This window comes from Aegilops tauschii, chromosome 2 (genome assembly GCF_002575655.3).
Source record: "Aegilops tauschii subsp. strangulata cultivar AL8/78 chromosome 2, Aet v6.0, whole genome shotgun sequence".
Classification (NCBI taxonomy): Eukaryota; Viridiplantae; Streptophyta; class Magnoliopsida; order Poales; family Poaceae; genus Aegilops; species Aegilops tauschii.
Genome location: NC_053036.3, coordinates 473,176,452 through 473,193,799, shown reverse-complemented (window position 1 = coordinate 473,193,799; position 17,348 = coordinate 473,176,452). Strand labels below are relative to the sequence as shown.

The following is a 17,348-nucleotide window of genomic DNA, read 5'->3' as shown; positions in this document are numbered from 1 at the left end:
ATTATTTATTTCAAAATAGTTGACAGCTTATTTTCATTGATAGCTTATTTTCATTCTTCAAAAAATGTACGGAAGATGGTAGACAGAACCTACTACACCGATGACGCAGAATTAACTTATCAGGAGAAAGATCATCTTATCTCATTTATTATTGATGTGAGAATTACAATATCAATTATCAAACTCCTGCACATTATGGTCAATACGTGCCACTAGTGCACGTGTTGAACTACGGTAACATCTATGGAGATGGCATGGTAAGATTTTTTTACTATTACGACATCCGTGCATCTTTTGCATAAATTCTTCTAAAGCTAAACTACCTGGCTAACTACGACGTTATTACTATGTTTTTTAACAGAAAATCCTGAAGGATTGTGTGCCTCATCTGATGTTTTCGAAAGATCGCCTTGATGTTATTAGCTTACGGCCAGGTCATCCTACGCTTCACTGCTGTTCATACCGGATTTCTAAAACCAATGAAGACATGATAATCAAAGCATGGAAAATGTATGGACAATCATAGGGAGCTACTTTCACCAAGTGATTTAATAACTCATTATGATGTACAAAAATCTCTAAATTGCTACTGTATGAAAACTTGTATAATGGTGTATGAATACGACATGAAATAAAAAACAAATAAAATACGGAATAATAGTAGTAGCGCGGGCAGAGAGGCACGCTATTAGTAATTACCAGTAGCGCTTTCTGCAAGAATCGCTACTACTAAGTAGCTATAGCAGTAGCGCGGGTAAACCAACGCTACTGCTAACCTTTAGCTGTAGCGTGGTCCCCCGCGCTACTGCTAGGCCAAAAACTAGCGCTACTGCTAGGCTTTTCCCTAGTAGTGCAAATGTCTTCCAAAACTTAAAAGTTGGGCCCTGCATACTCAGTTGTGCACATAAACTCTCACTACAATACCTCTTCATGGATGCCAGGCCGGAGATCAACATAAAACCGTGGGATGCCCTACATAAATATTTGAAGGACCTTATGCTTAGTGGAAAGGGAATGCAACAGTTGCGACATCATGGCAGGAATTGGTTCAGTAGAGAACCTTATGCTTACTGGAAAGGGAATGCAACAGTTGCGACATCACGGCAGGAATTGGTTAAGTGTAATTTCTCCAGCACGCACGATTGGAATGCAAGGATTTACACTGGTAACTCACATGTTAATGGTGTCACTCATCTAGTTATCAAACCTTGAAGAAAGTACATCAGTTCCTTCCCCCCTTTTCATGTGGACCTGCATCGTTTAATTTGGCATACTTAAAACACATGGTTTAACTTGGCATATTCAAAACCATCAAATTGTGCTTGTGGTTTTCCTTTTTTTTGAAAGGAAAACTTTATTTATCTCATTGTTAGTGCATGGATAGGATGCGCATAGCCATGCGGATGCTGGCTTGTTCAAATATCTTTGCTTTTGGTGGCGAATGTTAACATCACTTATGGTTTCACTTTGTTGTTTGGGTTGTAGGACTGGTTCAAAGAGAGCAAGGAAGGGTATAAGACCTCGGATTTGGGCAGTCAGTGCACTCACATGTTTACTTTGTGTTCGTGTTAGTTTTTCGATGATAAAGAACAAGGATTTATAGGTTATTTTTGTATGGCTAAGTTCCTAACACTGTGAACATTCAACAGGTACAAGATCTCTATAGAAGGGTCAGCTTGGTCTACCAGTTAGAAATATATTCTAGCATGTGATTCAATGACATTGTTGCTCACACCAAAATACTATGATTTCTTTTCGAGGTCTCTTATGCCACTTCAGCATTATTGGCGAGTTCGGGATGACAATAAATGCGCCTTGGGACAATATGTTGTTGACTGGGGCAACTCTCGCAAACAATTGGTATTTTCCGTCTATCAACATCTAAATATGCATGTGATTACGTTTTTCAGTACTAAACATTATTGATGGAAATGGGGGTCATGAATTATTTTCTTACCTTCTGTTAAAAGTACATAGCATCAATATTTCTAAACTGTGAGCCATAACGAGAACATGAAATGAAAGCAAACATTGACTTGCTGATGTTTGAGCACTTCAGTTAAGTCCTGGTAACTTAAATTTTCATCCAAACTTCTGATGTGCTCCTCAATTGAATTTGACCACGCTGAATACATGTCTGGTGTTTAAGGATACATTTACTTTTCTTTACTAATAACCATTTAGAGTTTGCCATATATTATTTGAATTCCTTAAGAGTTGACTGTTATCGAGCCTAAATATTGAGAACTTTAGACATGCTATTTATTAGTCTATTACATTCTTCTTGAAAAATCTACTCCATAGGCACAGCGCATAGGGAAGGAAGCAAGCGATTTCGTTCAACAAGAGGTTAATATGGATCATGTGTATGATTACATGCTTCACCTTTTAACCAAGTATGCCAAGCTTCTAAAGTTCAAGCCAACTAAGCCACCTGAAGTTGTTGAGGTCTGTCCTGACTTTGGTCTGCCAAGCTGAAGATACCGAGAAGAAGTTTCTTATGGAATATACTATATCACTCGGCTCCCTAGAATTGGAGGCCTCTCATTCAATTGAGGTCACCAATTTGGAATTGAGTCACAGATTTTGACCGGGTCAACAATCTCTCACTCGGTTATTTTAATTCACTATGCTCTCTTATTTTAGAGCTCTCCTATTCCATTGAGAAATTAAATATTGAATTTGGTTCAAGATTTTGATTGGTCAACAATTTTTCAAATCAAATAGAAGCAACCAGCCTATAAAACATATCAAACCTAGGCACCATCTCATCACCTAAAAAATAGCGTCAACATGTGATACTATAGCACCAATATAGTGTATGCAGCCACTGACGGAGAAATTTTTCCACGTAAGTATAAGTTGATTGGAAGACAACACAAAATCACACCGCCAAATCCCACCAGAACACCGCATTATATGAATAAAAAGAAAACACACTCCATCATCTTTCCCACTAACCAAACCTAATACTCACTCTGTTCTAAAATATAAGGTGCATTAGTTTATTGAAAAGTCAACTTTTTTAACTTTGACCAAGTTCAGAGGCAAAAATATTGACATCCACAATACTAAATAATAATAATAATAATATGAAAATTCGTGATGAATCTAAGAATCTGATTTGATATTATGGATATTAATATATTTCTATAAAAATGTGGTTAAATTTAAAGAGTTTTGATTTTTCAAAACATAATACACCTTATATTTTAAGATAGATTGAGTACAAAAATTATGAAAATTTAAAAACATCAACAACGCAGCAAACCGCGCCCAGCCCTTCTAGTCCGTGGTGAAGTCTGCCCATGATTCAGGTCCATGTGATCTTCCCCCACCTTTCAGCCCCCAGGAGCTCACAATGCTGAAACGGAGGAAAGAAAATTCAATTGGGCAGGTTGAAATGTGGGAGCGGAGAGCTTGGACAACTACTTGACATATTTTGGGAACTGGGTTTGCTAACGTGGCGCAGGCCAAAACCAGTATCGCTGAATCACTCCGCTAGTGAGGGGGCACAAAGAAGAGGCCGAGGAAGCATGGTGCGCTCACCCGCACGACGCTGCTGCCGCATGTTTCAGACGCCAAGCATGTTTTCAGTGAAAAAAATACCAAGATTTACTGGATAAGAAAGCTCACGGTTTGAAATTACAGCATTAGAAGTTCGGACCTTGTCTTCAAGTTCAAGGTTGAAAATAGACTTTATACTCCCTCCATTTATCTTTAGTTTGCGCATAAGGCCAGGCCCGCATACCAAGGAGAGGCTCGCTGGTTTTTTCCTTGACTGTTTTGCACATGCGCCTGTACAGATCAGAAGCTGGCCGCTATTAACGCGCATGCAGCCGATTGGGCCTTCTCAACCGTCTCTTTATTTTATTCCCTGCATGCGTGCACTCAACCTATCACTCTGCATGCGAGTAATTATGAGCCGTTGCATGCGAAGCGAAAAGCAGGGGCACGATTGAAAACTCTCGCTGAATCACTGGAACGCGCAGAGTATCGAGGGAAAAAACGAAAAAAGTTATACGCAGACTAATTAGGATCGAAGGGAGTACTTTCTAAAATACGATCTGACTTGCTGATATTTGTCATGAAAGGTCCAATTATTTTATTTTGCGGGGTGAAAGGTCCAATTTTTGACATGATATTTGTCATGAAAGGTCCAATTTGCGGTTATTATTATTATTATTATTTTGATCAGTTGCGGTTATTATATTGTGTTATGCTGAATTTATGTTAAGCTGCCGCGGAAATGCCCGTTTCCTGTTTTACCGAATTTTTTTTTGACACACCCCTGCCAGTACAGCAGGAGGTAAACTCCTTTTCCGCTGACTTATGAAAACATGACGTGGCCAGAAGGTAAAATATAACAAAATGATTTTACTGAATAAACACTGCATGCACTTTTTTTATCGGGGAAAATATCGCATATTATATACATATCGGGAAAAATATAACAAAATTTCCAACACACCCTGGAATCTCCTCCTCGTCGGCGGCGCTCCGTCCCTTGTCGCACGCAGTCTGTTTCGGATACTATTTCTACTCCGATTCCTGGTCGTTGATCCACACACAAACTTTTCGCATACCGTATCCAGGCACATTTCAGTGTCGATGCCGACGGTCTATTTAGTCGCCACCGCGGCCGCAAGCTCAACGATTCGTGGCGCTGGTGGAGGTAGCTCACTCATGGCTAGGAGCGGAGGGATCGATTCCTTCGCTGCCGCTGCCGCCGCCGCCGACGGCCACAGGCGGTCCGCGGTGATGACCGGATTAGCGCCCTATCCGACGATCTCCTCCTCGACATCCTGGGCCGCCTTGACACCCGCACGGTTCTCGGCGCCGGGATGCTCTCCAAGCGCTGGGCCGGCCTCCCCCGCGAGCTCCCCGTCCTCGACTTGAGCGTCGGGGACATACTCCCGCCGCGCTACCACCGATGGGTCCTCCTCCATCGGGACCCCGAGGTAACCGGTTTCCACCACAAATCCGGCGCGGCAAAGGTGCAGAAGGCCATGCGTCACATCAGGAGGTACGAGCGGCGCGCCATGCGCGCCTTGACCAGCTCCGCCGAGCGCCTCTCGGACGCGGCGGCCGGCCGGAGGGTCAGCAGGCTGACGCTCGAGTTCTTCTCGACCCACAACACCGGCTGCATCAACCGGCTCATCTCCAGGGCCATCGATGCTTGGGAGGTCCGCGACGTCGTGGCCGTCGCCAAGCCAGTCTACTCGCAACGCCGGAAGTTCCACGCCTTCCCCGGCCAGGGCATCTGCGAGGCTCCCCACGCGTCCCGCCTGCGAAGCCTCAAGCTTGCAGGCTGCGCGCTCCCGCCGCTGCACGGGCACGGCGCGCTCACCGTGCTCGTCCTGCAGGACACGCCGATGTCGACGCCCGTGTCGGCGTACGAGGGCATCTTCACCTCGTGCCCGCAGCTGCAGGTGCTCCACCTCATCTCCTGCTACACCGCTGACATTAGGCAGATCACCGTCGACGCCCCTGGGTCGGACCTGAGGGAGCTCGTCGTCGACAACTGCGTCGGGTTCATAGGGATCTGCCTGCGGGCTCTTCCCCGGCTCGAGCGCCTGGCCTCCCTGGGCACGAGAGTGAGCTTCGAGACCGCCTCGTTCCCCTGCCTCAGGCAATGCAACCTCGCCCTGTGCAGGGGCGTCACGGAGGCAACGGCTCGCCGCTACTCTGTGCCACGCACGAAGCTGGAGCTTGGCTCGTTCGTGGGATGCCTCCCGGACGTAAAGGACATGATCATTCGGTTCACTGGACCTGACAGATGGATCGTGCCGTCCGTTTCCTCGCCGGCGCTGCTACCTAATCTCCGGCGTCTGCTGGTCGCCGACGTGCCTCGGTGCTGGGACGTCTCGTGGCCGCGCCTCCTCCTTGAGACGGCGCCTTCCCTCGAGACCCTCCATGTGCACATTGCCCCGCCGCCTTGCAAAGAGGAAGAGGAACCCAGCGGCGATGAGATATCGTGGCGGCCCGCCATGCTCGGGCACCGGCACCTCAAGGAGTTTGTGATGGCTGGTTTTGAGGGGACGGAGAGGCAGGTTTACCTCCTCAGGTTTGTCATGGGAGTATGCAGCACGGCGTTGCGCCATGTCGCCATGTTCAAGAAGGGGCTTGTTCGGGACAAGGGGCACTGGGACTGGGAGATGGCGACGCAGCAGCAGCAGCACTCGCAGTGGACCGACGAGGAGAAGGACAAGACGCTGAAGCAGATCGTGAGCGGGGTTCCTTCTTCCTCAGCGGCTTCTCCGGTTATAGTTTTTGGCTGATTTGTTGTAATTTTTGTCCATTGATAACGTGAAAGTGAGCATTTGTCTAGTTAATCTGTAGGCTTCCGGTAGGTATTTTAGCCTATTTGATTTGTAAGGTGCTGTTGTACTCAAATTCTAATGCGCTTGGAGGGTGCAAGACACCGTCGAGCTTCCCAAATGGTGGGTTTGTTGCGAGCAACGATGGGAGTTCACGTGGGATGATGCATCTACGTGTGTGTTCAGTGTTCGTATCACCACAATCCCTGTATTCGCAATTCATTCCCTATTTCTTTGTTGCTTCGCAAACATAGATGCCAACGGCCAATAATTACCTGATCAAATTGTTGCAATATGACATATCTTGGTGGATATTAGTACTTGTCAGTTGGAAAGTCCCCAATTGCTCACGAGCTCAACTGAGCTCGCATGAACAGTAAATTCGAAAAAGATGAAAAAACATTCAAAGAATTCTAAAAAATTGTATGGTAAACTTTAACAAATGTTTTAACAGCCTGCAAATATTCAATTTGAAATGACATTCGTGGAAGCCGCAGCAAAAAAATGCTTTCGACTATACCATTTTTGGAGCATTAGTTTATTTTTTACCACCACTTCCAGAATGTGATTTCATGATGAAATTTTACAAGCACTCGAAACTTTTGTCAATGTTTCATAGAAAAAATAAATCAGATTAAAAAACATTTTTTATGATTTTAGTGTTTATACGGGCTCATTTTGAGCTCGAGCTAATAATTGTTGTGTCCTTGTTAGTTCTCTTTCATTTCGGGAATGTGGGAGAACTCTGTGATGCCAAGGTTTCCCTACCCCTTTCTCTCGCCCATGCCGACCCTGACCCTATGTAGACTGCACCTACCATGAGCGCTCCCACGAAGCAGTCAAGCCATTGCTCCGGCCACCCCGCAACCTCCTGTTGGTCGCCTGGGTGCGGGAGCGCACAAGATAGCTCCCAGTCACCTCGGCTGCCTCGGCCGTGCCCTCCCGAGCTGTCTTGCGACTTGGATACTCTCGTAAAGTTTCACCCGAAAGGGAAGTTGCTCCATTTGACTTTATTTGATGAGATATTGCTCGGTTTCCTTTCAAAAATATATAGGACGCCGATAACGGCCGAACGTTCGGTCTGGGACCTCCCCACACCGAACGATTCGTTCCGGAGGAATCTGGGCATCGATCGAACGAATTAGTTCGGGACGAGAGGAGCCCCAGCCCGAACACTAAGCATCGCTCCCAACAGCGCGAACGCCCTCTCTCCATCGCCCCAACGGGCCTTTCCCCTGAAAAAGCGAAAAAGGAAAAATAAGCCCAGTACCAAAACAAAAGGAAAAAAGTCCACTTTTTTTTCTGTGACAAGAAAAAGCCCAGTTTTTGTTGTGCTATGTAAAAATGACATTATTAACTTCAAAAGCAAAAAATTGCCACTGCTAAAAAATAATATATATGTTTTGCAATGACACAAAAGGAAAAAAGTCATGGCAATTCCATATGTCCATACATGGTGGCAAAATAAATTCTTGATTAAAATTGCCACTAGCAATTGTATTGACATGTATGTAAATGTTAGAAATTGCCGTGACAATATAGGTAATTTTGCCATGTCAAGTAAAAGTTCGTTGGGCTTAAATCATATTAAACACATAACCAAAATCATATTAAAACTTGCATATATTTGACATGGCAAAAAAAGTAAAATCCGCCATGTTAATACAGGTCAAATAAATAGTAAAACTTGCCATTACAATAGAAGTTAAAAATTGCCATGGGGATTTCGGTAAATTTCCAAGTTAATAAAGATAAATTAGCCATGACAAATAAAAAGTAAAACTTGCCATGGCAATAAAAGTTAAATATTGCCATAGGGATTTAGTTTAATTTCCCATGTTACTAAGGGTCAATTTGCCATCGGCAAATAAAAAGTAAAACTTGCCGTGGCAATGAAATTTAAAAGTTAAATATTGCCAAGGGGATTTAGATAAATTTGCCATGTTAATGAAGGTATATTAGTCATGGCTAATATAAGTAAAAATTGACATGGAAAAAGTTAAATATTGCCATGCGTATTTAGGTAAATTCGCCATGTTAATAAAGGTATATTAGCCATGGCAAATAAATAAAAAAACTTGCCATGGCAATAAAAGTTAAATATTGCATAGGGATTTACATGAATTTGCCATGATATTATAGGTAAATTTGCCATGGCAAATAAATAGTAAAATTTGCCATGTCAATAAAAGTGAAAATTTGCCATGTTAAATAAAGGTCAAATAAAAAAGTAAAACTTGCCATGGCAATATTTGCCATTTTGTGTTGTTTTTGACAATTTAGAGAATTGACATGGCAAAATGCAATGGTTTAGAAGGAAAACTTAGAACTGTTGATAGCTATATGGTGGCAATTATATGAAAAGCAACATGGCAAATTGTACTTCAAAATATTTTTGCCATGTGAAACATATCATAAATTGCACGGATCGAAACTTAAGTCGCCATGGGATCACATCATAATTTGCCATGATTGGCATAGCATGGCGCACGCAACAGATAACGTAGTCTTTGGCATACCATAGCAGGAACAACCCGCATTCACTAGCGGCAGGAAGCGGCAGGAACAGCACACACGCACCAGCGGCAGGAATAGCACACACGCACCAGCGGCCATGGCTTCTGGTCTGGACCTCCCGGCGCTCTGCGCGGCTCCTCCGCAGCCCCGACTACTGGACCTACCGGCGGCCGGCGCGGCTCCTCCGCGGCCCCGGCTACTGGACCTCCCAGCGTCCGGCGCTGCTCCTCCTGGAACACCACGAATTCATCCACCAGAAAGAGGCCCGCGTGTTATCTTAGACTTATAGCATAAAAGGGGAGAGGAGGGGGGTGGCTGAATGCGTCTGACCTTGACGACAGACGCGGAAGAGGAGCGGGGATCGGGATCCTGCCGTGCGGGTTGGCGGGGACGGCGGCGGTGGCAGATGGCGGCGGAGCTCGCCCAGATCCCCCACCCCACACGCCGACCTCGCATACGACGCCATGGTTGCGCCTCCACCCTCTGCACAGCTCTGCCATCGCGCCACCGCCCGTCGCTCCATGGATCTGGTTTGGATCCGTGGCTGGCCGTCGGGCCCTCATCGCGTCAGCGCGGCCCCTCCATGGGCAGCTACCAACATCATCTCCTCCACGCCGTCGCCGGCGGCTCCGCCGCGTGGGCGAAGAGAGATTTGGGGGAGAAGAGAAGTGAGGAGTGAAATGGTGCTTCGTAGTGTTGGAGGGGAGAAGTGAGAGGGGAGGTAGCGTTCGCGACGGATTGACCGACTGCCGAACGACTTTGAGCGGTGACGTGTCTGTGTAACCTGCGCCAAGATTCACGAATATTATCCAACGGTGCATGCAGCGTTCGGGCCGAAACATCATAATACTGGTCGTTCGGCAGTTATCGTTTCCGAATATATATTCCTGTACATTATGAGGAAAACAAATTTTTCATCTTTCTCGAAAGGTTAGCGTTAGAAAGACGCGAGAAATATCAAAAACTTGGTGAAAACCACACCAAATCCCTCTTGTAAAAGTGAAAAAATACCGAGCCATTGGCTTCTTGCTTGATGACGAGATGGTGGCGTCCATTGATGAAACTACAAAAGAGATTTAATGGGGTCAGCTCTACATCAATGGTGTCATCTTCACAAATTAAGAGGTATTAGTGCAAATATAGCGAAGGATTTTCAAAAATCGTTGTTGTCAGTCAACACCAGTGACAATGCTTGAGGTTCGTCCCTGCACGTCCTATAATGCATAATCTGTGCTTTTTTCGTAACCCTCTTTCTTGTTTGATTTTCTTATCTACTTCATAAAAGAATTTCCTCAACCCCGTCTCGTTTGGCTGTATTTTTTCTGAAAAGGGGAAGATCCCGGCCTCTGCATCATCATGATGCACACAACCATCTTTATTAAACAAAAATGAAGAGGTTCGACAAGTACACATTATCAACTAACACGACAAAAAAAGAAAAATACCACAACCGCTTGGTACAATAGAAATATTACATGTCTTAACCACATAATCTATTAGTGTTCCCGCAAAAAAAAATCTATTAGTGACATGCAGTCAAACCGATTGAATAACGCTTGTGCAACCATCCCTAGACGATTGCAACGAAAGGCCATGAGCTTCCCGGCGTCCCACGCTGAAGTGATGACCACATACGGAACAATATGGTGGCCCTGAAAATAACCTGCCTAAAATTAATAAAGAGAGACCTGTTAAAAACTACAGTCATTCCGGCAATTTCAAATTGCCCAAAGAAAGGCACAAACCCCTACAAGGATATGACCCTTAACTTTTTATTGATACCAACCAACCAGTTTGCAAACAAATTTTGGATACTCATCGGGGGTGACAACATGAACCGTGCACCAAATCAAAGCCGCAAAAGGGTAGGCGATATAAAAAAGTTGTATCGTTCGGCCATGTGGCTTTATTTATAAAGTGGGGCACAATCTTATTCCTAGAAGAACGAATGTAGCTCATTTGCATGCCGCGTGGGAAGAAGGGCTGCGAAAGATCATCACATTCTTAATTCAATAAGAAGACCGAAGGTAGAGTAGTATTATGTTAAGAGGACCAAACCTGCAGGAGAGAGACCAAGTACCAACATCCTGTTATCTTGAATACCGTCTTTTCCTTGCCGACCTAGTTCATTGAACATTCTCATCCATGTCTTTGTGGACAAATTTGTTTCCTAGACAATGAAGAGCACCGCACGACGCGACGTAACAAGAAAAATAGCCACTCTTTTCTCATAAGGCAAGCGTGCGGCAGAAGGCTGTTGTACCCCCGCTCCAAATTCTGCACCCATAGGGTTCATCATTTCTAGTACTTGATCTTGATTTGCTTGGAAGCATCAGGGGCTCGCTTTGATGTCATCTTTAAGCTAAACAAATGTCCATTCCACCCAATGTTGATTCCACCGGTCTTGTACCATGTGCATATTTGGAAAGGATCAAACTTGAAAACCCACCTGAATTCATGCATGCGTCGACCACCGGAAAGAGCGAAAAGACTGCACATTTCTTCTTCTTCTTCTTCTTCTTCTTCTTCGGAGAGAACGAAACAAACAAGCATGTGTCCCAAATCAATCTGCAGGACATGGGGATGCATGCTTCTTCTTTGAGTTAGTCAATCAGTGTACCTTACAATTATTAATAACATTTTGGTTGGTTACGGCATATGATGGCGCCCTGCTCTTGACCTTTTTCCGCTGACAAAATCATGCAAACCCGGTGACGCGTGCCCCCCTTGAATAATGAATCCTCTAGCATCCGCGTAACTTTCTTAATAGTGGGTGCACCAACTCTTCTTCAAAGGTTTTTGCGTCATTCCCTAATCTAATATAGTAAAAATCAACCACAAACCACAAATCCATCCGCCAATCAAGTAGCTATGGCTAGTTGCAAGGAAACAACCCATGGCTAGCCACGGCACAAAGAAGCAGCAGCCCGGCCGGGCCATGACACCGAGCATAACAATATCCTATGCCCTGAACCCCGAGAGACTTATCGTGGTCTCCCAACACGTCGCCTTCAGCGCGCGTGTGCGTGCTTAGGGAAGAGGAGCGTGCCCTGCCTCCCAACCCAACCCAGGCTTGAACCGGTACTACTGGTTCGAGCCGTTTCAGACCGCAATAGATGATGATCATCATACGGATAAACAATAAACTTGGGAGCTCTGGTACTTACTTACTAGAGCTTAGGCATCAGCGTCACGTAACGATGACAATTCGGCGCCTGATCTGGTACGTACGCAGCGCTCGAGTCGAGCCGAGTTGGGCACGTGTCTCGATCGACCGATGGTACAGTACGTACTTCCGAGCTTTTTTTTTTCTTTTTTGCGAGGGAGTACTTCCGAGCTTTCGTGTCCGAGTCTTCCCGCATCTGCAGTTCGACCCGGTACAAGTTGATTCTGAGGAGTGGCGCAAGTTCAAACGTGCCCCGTATGCTAATTCTCACGTACGCTACGCTACACAAGTAGGACGTGTGGCTAAGTTTATATAAGTTAATTAACGTATATGCGGTGGTCTGGTATGGTTGCCCTGTTGGAGTGCTCTTGTGCAAGCGTGATAATAGGCCATCATCACTGCTTGGCGTGGCCGTTAAGTGCAACCTCCTCGCGCTCCTCCTTTCTTCTACATACAAAAACTCGAGTGAACACACGAGGCTTGAGAGAGAGAGAGAGAGAGAGAGATTACCATGTGAACAGGCCCTTCTTTCCCCTGCTTCGGGCCAAGCTTACCGCGACGACGATGGCGAGGCTGCTGCTTCTCGGGTTCTCCCTGCTGCTGCTCACGGGGCTCAGGCCCGGCCGCGCTTTCCTCGTCGCGGACCCTCAGCCCGACGTCTCAGACGACGGTACTCTACCGCCCTTGCCTTGCTGTATATTTCCCGCCTTTCTGCGCGTCTTCTTCAGTGGCTGATTGCTTGCTGCTGCTGCGTCCTTCTTCTTGGGTCTAGTGCCGGCGCTGCTCGCCTTCAAGAAGGCCATCTACGACGACCCACTCGCGAGGCTGTCGGACTGGAACTCCAGCGACCCGGATCCCTGCCTGTGGTTCGGCGTCACCTGCTCGGATTTCGACGCCCGCGTGGTGACTCTGTAAGAATTTCTTCTACTATTCCTTTCCATCTCCTGTTTTATTTTTACTTTTTTAGCATATCTCCGGCCCTTATTTCCCCCGAATGGAAGAACCTGTTCGGCCGTTTGTTCGCCACCTACCTACGGAGCTTGATGATACCAACAATTCTTCCTGCGCTCTCTCCACTCTCCAACGGAAATAAACAGTAACCCACCAAGGAAGGAGAAGGCCAAGGCCAGCAGCCGGAGAGAATGATGCATGTTTCTTACTCCATTTCAGAGAAGAAAAGTCTCCGACAGCACGATGAGACATCCAGCTGAAAGCTACCATCATTTTTTTTACCTACTATTACCACATCCCTCTCCTATCTTCAGTTGACCCCAGAGGCAGCTACAGAAAAAGAAAACTGACTTGGTGGATCTGTGGTCCCACATGCCAATGGAATTCTCGTTTTTTTAAAACAAACTAAGAAATGTTCAGCATTGCAGTTATTACCTACTACCTCTATAGCTTAATATAAGAAGTTTCTTTGACACTATGACAGTGTCAAAAAACATGTTTTATTTTATTTTATATGTTGATAAACTTGCTTATTCTCTTGGAGTAATGTGTCTTATTACTTGCTGCCACTGTCCAGGGACTTATCCAATTCATCTCTCGTGGGGTTCCTGGCACCACGGATTGGATCCTTGACTTCTTTGCAAAAACTGTATGTCATTGTCACCCTCGTCTTTACAAAAATATACTTCGCCTGCAACAACTGAGAATAATAGGCCTTTTAAACTTCTTGCAGCATATTGGATCACAATGCATTCACGGGCTCGATACCGAGGGAAATCGGCAAGCTAAAGAACCTCACTGTGCTGAATCTCAGTACAAATCTACTGCAGGGGCCTATTCCAAGTGAGACTGGTGACATGCAAAACATCTCAACAATGTACTACCCCAGAGCCCAGAAGCTGTGATCAACTTGTGTTTCTGCTGCCATCATGTATTTTTCAAGTTCATTCATAACTCTTCTCTTCTCTTATGCCCTAGAGACCTTCACGCGAATCGGTTGAGTGGCGCCCTCCCTCCTGAGCTCGGCAAGCTGACAAACCTCAAGGAGCTACGGTTGAGCAATAATAGCCTTACAGGGACTATTCCTGGAAGTAATAGTTCGACCATGTAAGCACATCTTTCTCAGAGTCTTCAAAACCAAATATCTGTTTCCAGCATGCATGATCTGGATTCTGGAAGGGCCCGGAAGCACGTCTCTTCTCCTGTGAACACAATAAAGTTATTTAGTTAAGAAGTCAGCATCAATCAGCACTGATTCTGTTTCACAATAGTAGTAAGAGAAGATGCCGATACGGTTTATCGTTTCAAAACAAGCTGGAGGATGAGACAAGATACAGTGACCAAGTTGCCAAAAAAATCCTCAACAGATATGCTTCTTCTGTGTGGACATTGCATATGAATAAGAAATATTTTGATTGTTTTTCTTTCAGGGTGTCCACCAAGAAAGAAGATCAAGTTGGTTTGTGTCAGTTAGCTCAGCTAACTGATATAGACCTCTCAAATAACCTTTTAGCTGGAAGTATTCCTGCGTGCTTGAATCATATTCAAAGGTACATCTTTCTTTTGTGGCTTGCATTTCAGTTAAGTCTATCTGAACTTACCTGTTTTACAGTATTTGAACAGATCAAGAATGGCAGGAAATTGTTTCCAGAACAATGACACAATGAACCGTGCTGACTGGCAATGTACGGTGATGTACCATTTTTAACACATTACAATCTTTCATGAAGTTTAGTCCTATTTTCAGCACCATGATTCTATTAAGTTTTTATTTTTTGCTGTTTGCCGCTGTGTTTCTGTAATTTTACAAGACCATGTAGACATTACCTGTTGCAGTTCCTTTTGGCAAAATAATACAGTATATTACTTGGATGAAATTGTCTTGTGCATCTGCTTCATAGTAAGCTATTTCCACACTATTCTTAGCAACTACCGTTGCAGTATTTATTAAAGGAACTACTACTGCACTAGGGCATTAGGCTAGACTGAAGAATATTCACAGCCATTTGTTCATCTTCAAAAAGTAAAAAGGTGTCACGCTTTGGGGCTCGAGGCCACTGATGGTGCGGCCATAGGAACTTAAAAATTGCTTGTTCAAATTTAGTCGACATTAGCAAAGTAGGACCTACGTTGTGAATGACATCATGAGACCTACTTGTAGTGGGAATGTTAGTTATGCTTTGCTAAAACAAAGAGAAGAAATTTGCCGCTTTGTTCGCTTCCTTCTTGGACCCTTTCTGTCACATTCTTCCTTTTGTCCCTTAGTTTGATCTCTTGTCCTAATCTTCTTGTGTTTGTCCAATGTATCCATGTTTTTCCAAGTATTCAGTTTTTCTGTCAGATATTTACCTCAGCACTGCGGGAAGCAGATCAAAACTGCCCTGTGCATTTTAGCAATAAAATATAACTCAAAATGGTCTAACCTACTTAAGTCTCCTCGTGTAATTTAATTTTCCTGAGCAGTGAGTGAGTATATTGAGTCATAATTACAGGTGGAAACAGCACGGATGCAGGCAAAGACAACAACAGTATTGGTGAAGATGGGCAGAGAGGAAGAGTGATACAGCCACTGTGGCTCCTCATCGTGGAAGTCGTGACAGGAGTTTCAGTGCTCTCCATCTTAACGCTCTGTGCCATCGCTGGTCTCAGAAGACGCAAAGATAGGTCCTCCGGGAGAGGTGTTCCATGGACAAGAGCGTTAAGCTGGAAGGAAAACAACGTGATCTCAATTGGTCAGTGTTTGTCTTCTCACTGACAAATATTGGAGTGTGTACTGCTTTACTTACAATTTTTTTGCTCATGCAGACGATGACCTGCTGGCGAATGTCCCGAAAATAAGCCGGCAAGAGCTCGCCGAGGCCTGCGAAGACTTCAGCAACATAATTGGGTCTTCCCACGAGACGGTGGTGTACAAGGGAACCATGAAGGATGGCCGGGAGATCGCCGTCGTGTCGATGTCCGCTCCGGTGCACTACTGGACGAACTACGTCGAGCTTTACTTTCAGAAGGAGGTGAGTTGATTGCTCTCCAACTTGACACTGATGCCAAAGATTTTACACGGCTCTTTGACCATATCTCTTGGTGTCTTGGACCCTTAGGTGGTAGAAGTGGCGAGATTGAGTCACGAAAACGCCGCGAAGATGGTGGGATACTGCAAGTCGTCCGATCCGTTCTCAAGGATGGTGGTCTTCGAGTACCCACCCAACGGGACGCTCTATGAGCATCTCCACGGTAAGCTTTTGGCAGCACTGAAAGCTTTGTAACCTTGCTGCATTTGAGAAGGTGACATATATATGACTGAATCTTGTTGGTTGGGTGTCGTGTGCTTTCAGATGTGGAAGGGTGTCAGCTATCCTGGCCGAGGCGGATGAAGATAGCGCTGAGCATCGCGCGCGTCCTCAGATACCTGCACACCGAGCTGCAGCCGCCGTTCGCCATGGCAGCGCTGGCCTCCAGCTCCATCTATCTGACGGAAGACTTCTCACCCAAGGTCGGCGCATTGCTTCTTGGAACATGGCGTCTTTGGTGCAGTTGACAGCAAGATGTTCACAGCCGAAATGGGTTTTGTTTTGCAGATAATTGACTTCGAGAGGTGGAGGGGTCTCGTGGGCAAACCCCTCCTGAGCTCCGGCTGCGTGGTGAACGGCGGCGGCGGGCATTCCAACGGCGTCGTGGACTCCCGGCACGTGCGGTTCATGGACGTCCAGGCCAACACCTTCGCCTTCGGGGTGATCCTCCTGGAGCTGATCAGCGGCAGAGCCTCGCTCTCCAAGGATACAGACGACCTGCTGGAATGGGTAAGCGTCTTGCCTGAATCAAAAAAGCTCAGGATAAGTAGTAGTAGTATGACAAATCTACAAGAGAACTAAATCATATATGTGTTTCAGGCGAGGAAGCACTTGGAGCAGCCGGGGGAGTTTGGCAAGCTGGTGGACCCGAAGCTGAAGAGCGTGGGCCAGGAGAGCCTGGGCATCATCTGCAACGTGGTGAACCTGTGCATCGACGCCGAGCCGTCGCGGAGGCCCTCCATGAACATGATCGGGGCCATCCTCGAGGAAGGCGTCGACACGTCCGTCAGGGACTCCTCACTGGCCTGGGCGGAGGCGGCCATCTCCTAGATGTCCCTTGCTTCGCTTCTGTCATGTGTGTGTGCGTGTGTGTTTTGACGGGCGCTGCTGTCGTGTGTTCATATAGACGGCAACTGCACAGTGAATTAATTTGCCTAAAAGAAGATTGGTTTTTGATCCATGTCTACAAGAACAGCGTTAGCATTTTACGAATGTGTGAGTGTGCTGGCTCAGGCTTTTGTTTTGATGTGCTCAGAAAAAAAAAGTAATTTGAAAGGCTTGTTTGAGTAGAGATATCTGCCTACAGCCCATCCACATAATAAAATC

At 45.7% G+C, this 17,348-nt stretch overlaps 3 protein-coding genes and 1 pseudogene across 5 annotated transcripts; 3 read left to right on the top strand and 1 right to left on the bottom strand.

Annotated features, from left to right (window-relative positions):
* Positions 1 to 1,014: 1,014 nt before the first annotated feature.
* LOC109742170 (uncharacterized) lies at positions 1,015 to 3,436 on the top strand (annotated as a pseudogene).
* A 1,135-nt stretch (positions 3,437 to 4,571) lies between these two features.
* Positions 4,572 to 6,486, top strand: LOC109742171 (uncharacterized). The gene has a single exon (XM_073508818.1). The coding sequence runs from the start codon at positions 4,845 to 4,847 to the stop codon at positions 6,279 to 6,281; it is 1,437 nt and encodes a 478-aa protein (XP_073364919.1). The 5' UTR covers positions 4,572 to 4,844; the 3' UTR covers positions 6,282 to 6,486.
* A 371-nt stretch (positions 6,487 to 6,857) lies between these two features.
* Positions 6,858 to 9,567, bottom strand: LOC109742194 (uncharacterized). Of its 3 annotated transcripts, none has more exons than XM_020301285.4 (3): positions 9,168 to 9,567; positions 8,840 to 9,067; positions 6,858 to 7,555 (listed from the first exon to the last, which is right to left on the bottom strand). In XM_020301285.4, the coding sequence occupies exons 1-3, from the start codon at positions 9,358 to 9,360 to the stop codon at positions 7,134 to 7,136; spliced, it is 843 nt and encodes a 280-aa protein (XP_020156874.1). In that variant the 5' UTR covers positions 9,361 to 9,567; the 3' UTR covers positions 6,858 to 7,133. The 3 variants fall into 3 exon arrangements, with proteins under 3 accessions (XP_020156874.1, XP_020156875.1, XP_020156877.1); XM_020301286.4 differs by having other exon boundaries at positions 8,927 to 9,067; XM_020301288.4 differs by having other exon boundaries at positions 7,298 to 7,555; positions 8,901 to 9,067.
* A 2,827-nt stretch (positions 9,568 to 12,394) lies between these two features.
* Positions 12,395 to 17,254, top strand: LOC109742188 (probable LRR receptor-like serine/threonine-protein kinase At1g63430). Its single transcript, XM_020301280.4, has 13 exons — positions 12,395 to 12,673; positions 12,776 to 12,914; positions 13,532 to 13,603; positions 13,688 to 13,831; positions 13,933 to 14,061; positions 14,385 to 14,504; positions 14,578 to 14,639; positions 15,447 to 15,686; positions 15,760 to 15,965; positions 16,053 to 16,185; positions 16,287 to 16,444; positions 16,530 to 16,751; positions 16,842 to 17,254. The coding sequence occupies exons 1-13, from the start codon at positions 12,568 to 12,570 to the stop codon at positions 17,070 to 17,072; spliced, it is 1,962 nt and encodes a 653-aa protein (XP_020156869.1). The 5' UTR covers positions 12,395 to 12,567; the 3' UTR covers positions 17,073 to 17,254.
* Positions 17,255 to 17,348: the final 94 nt, after the last annotated feature.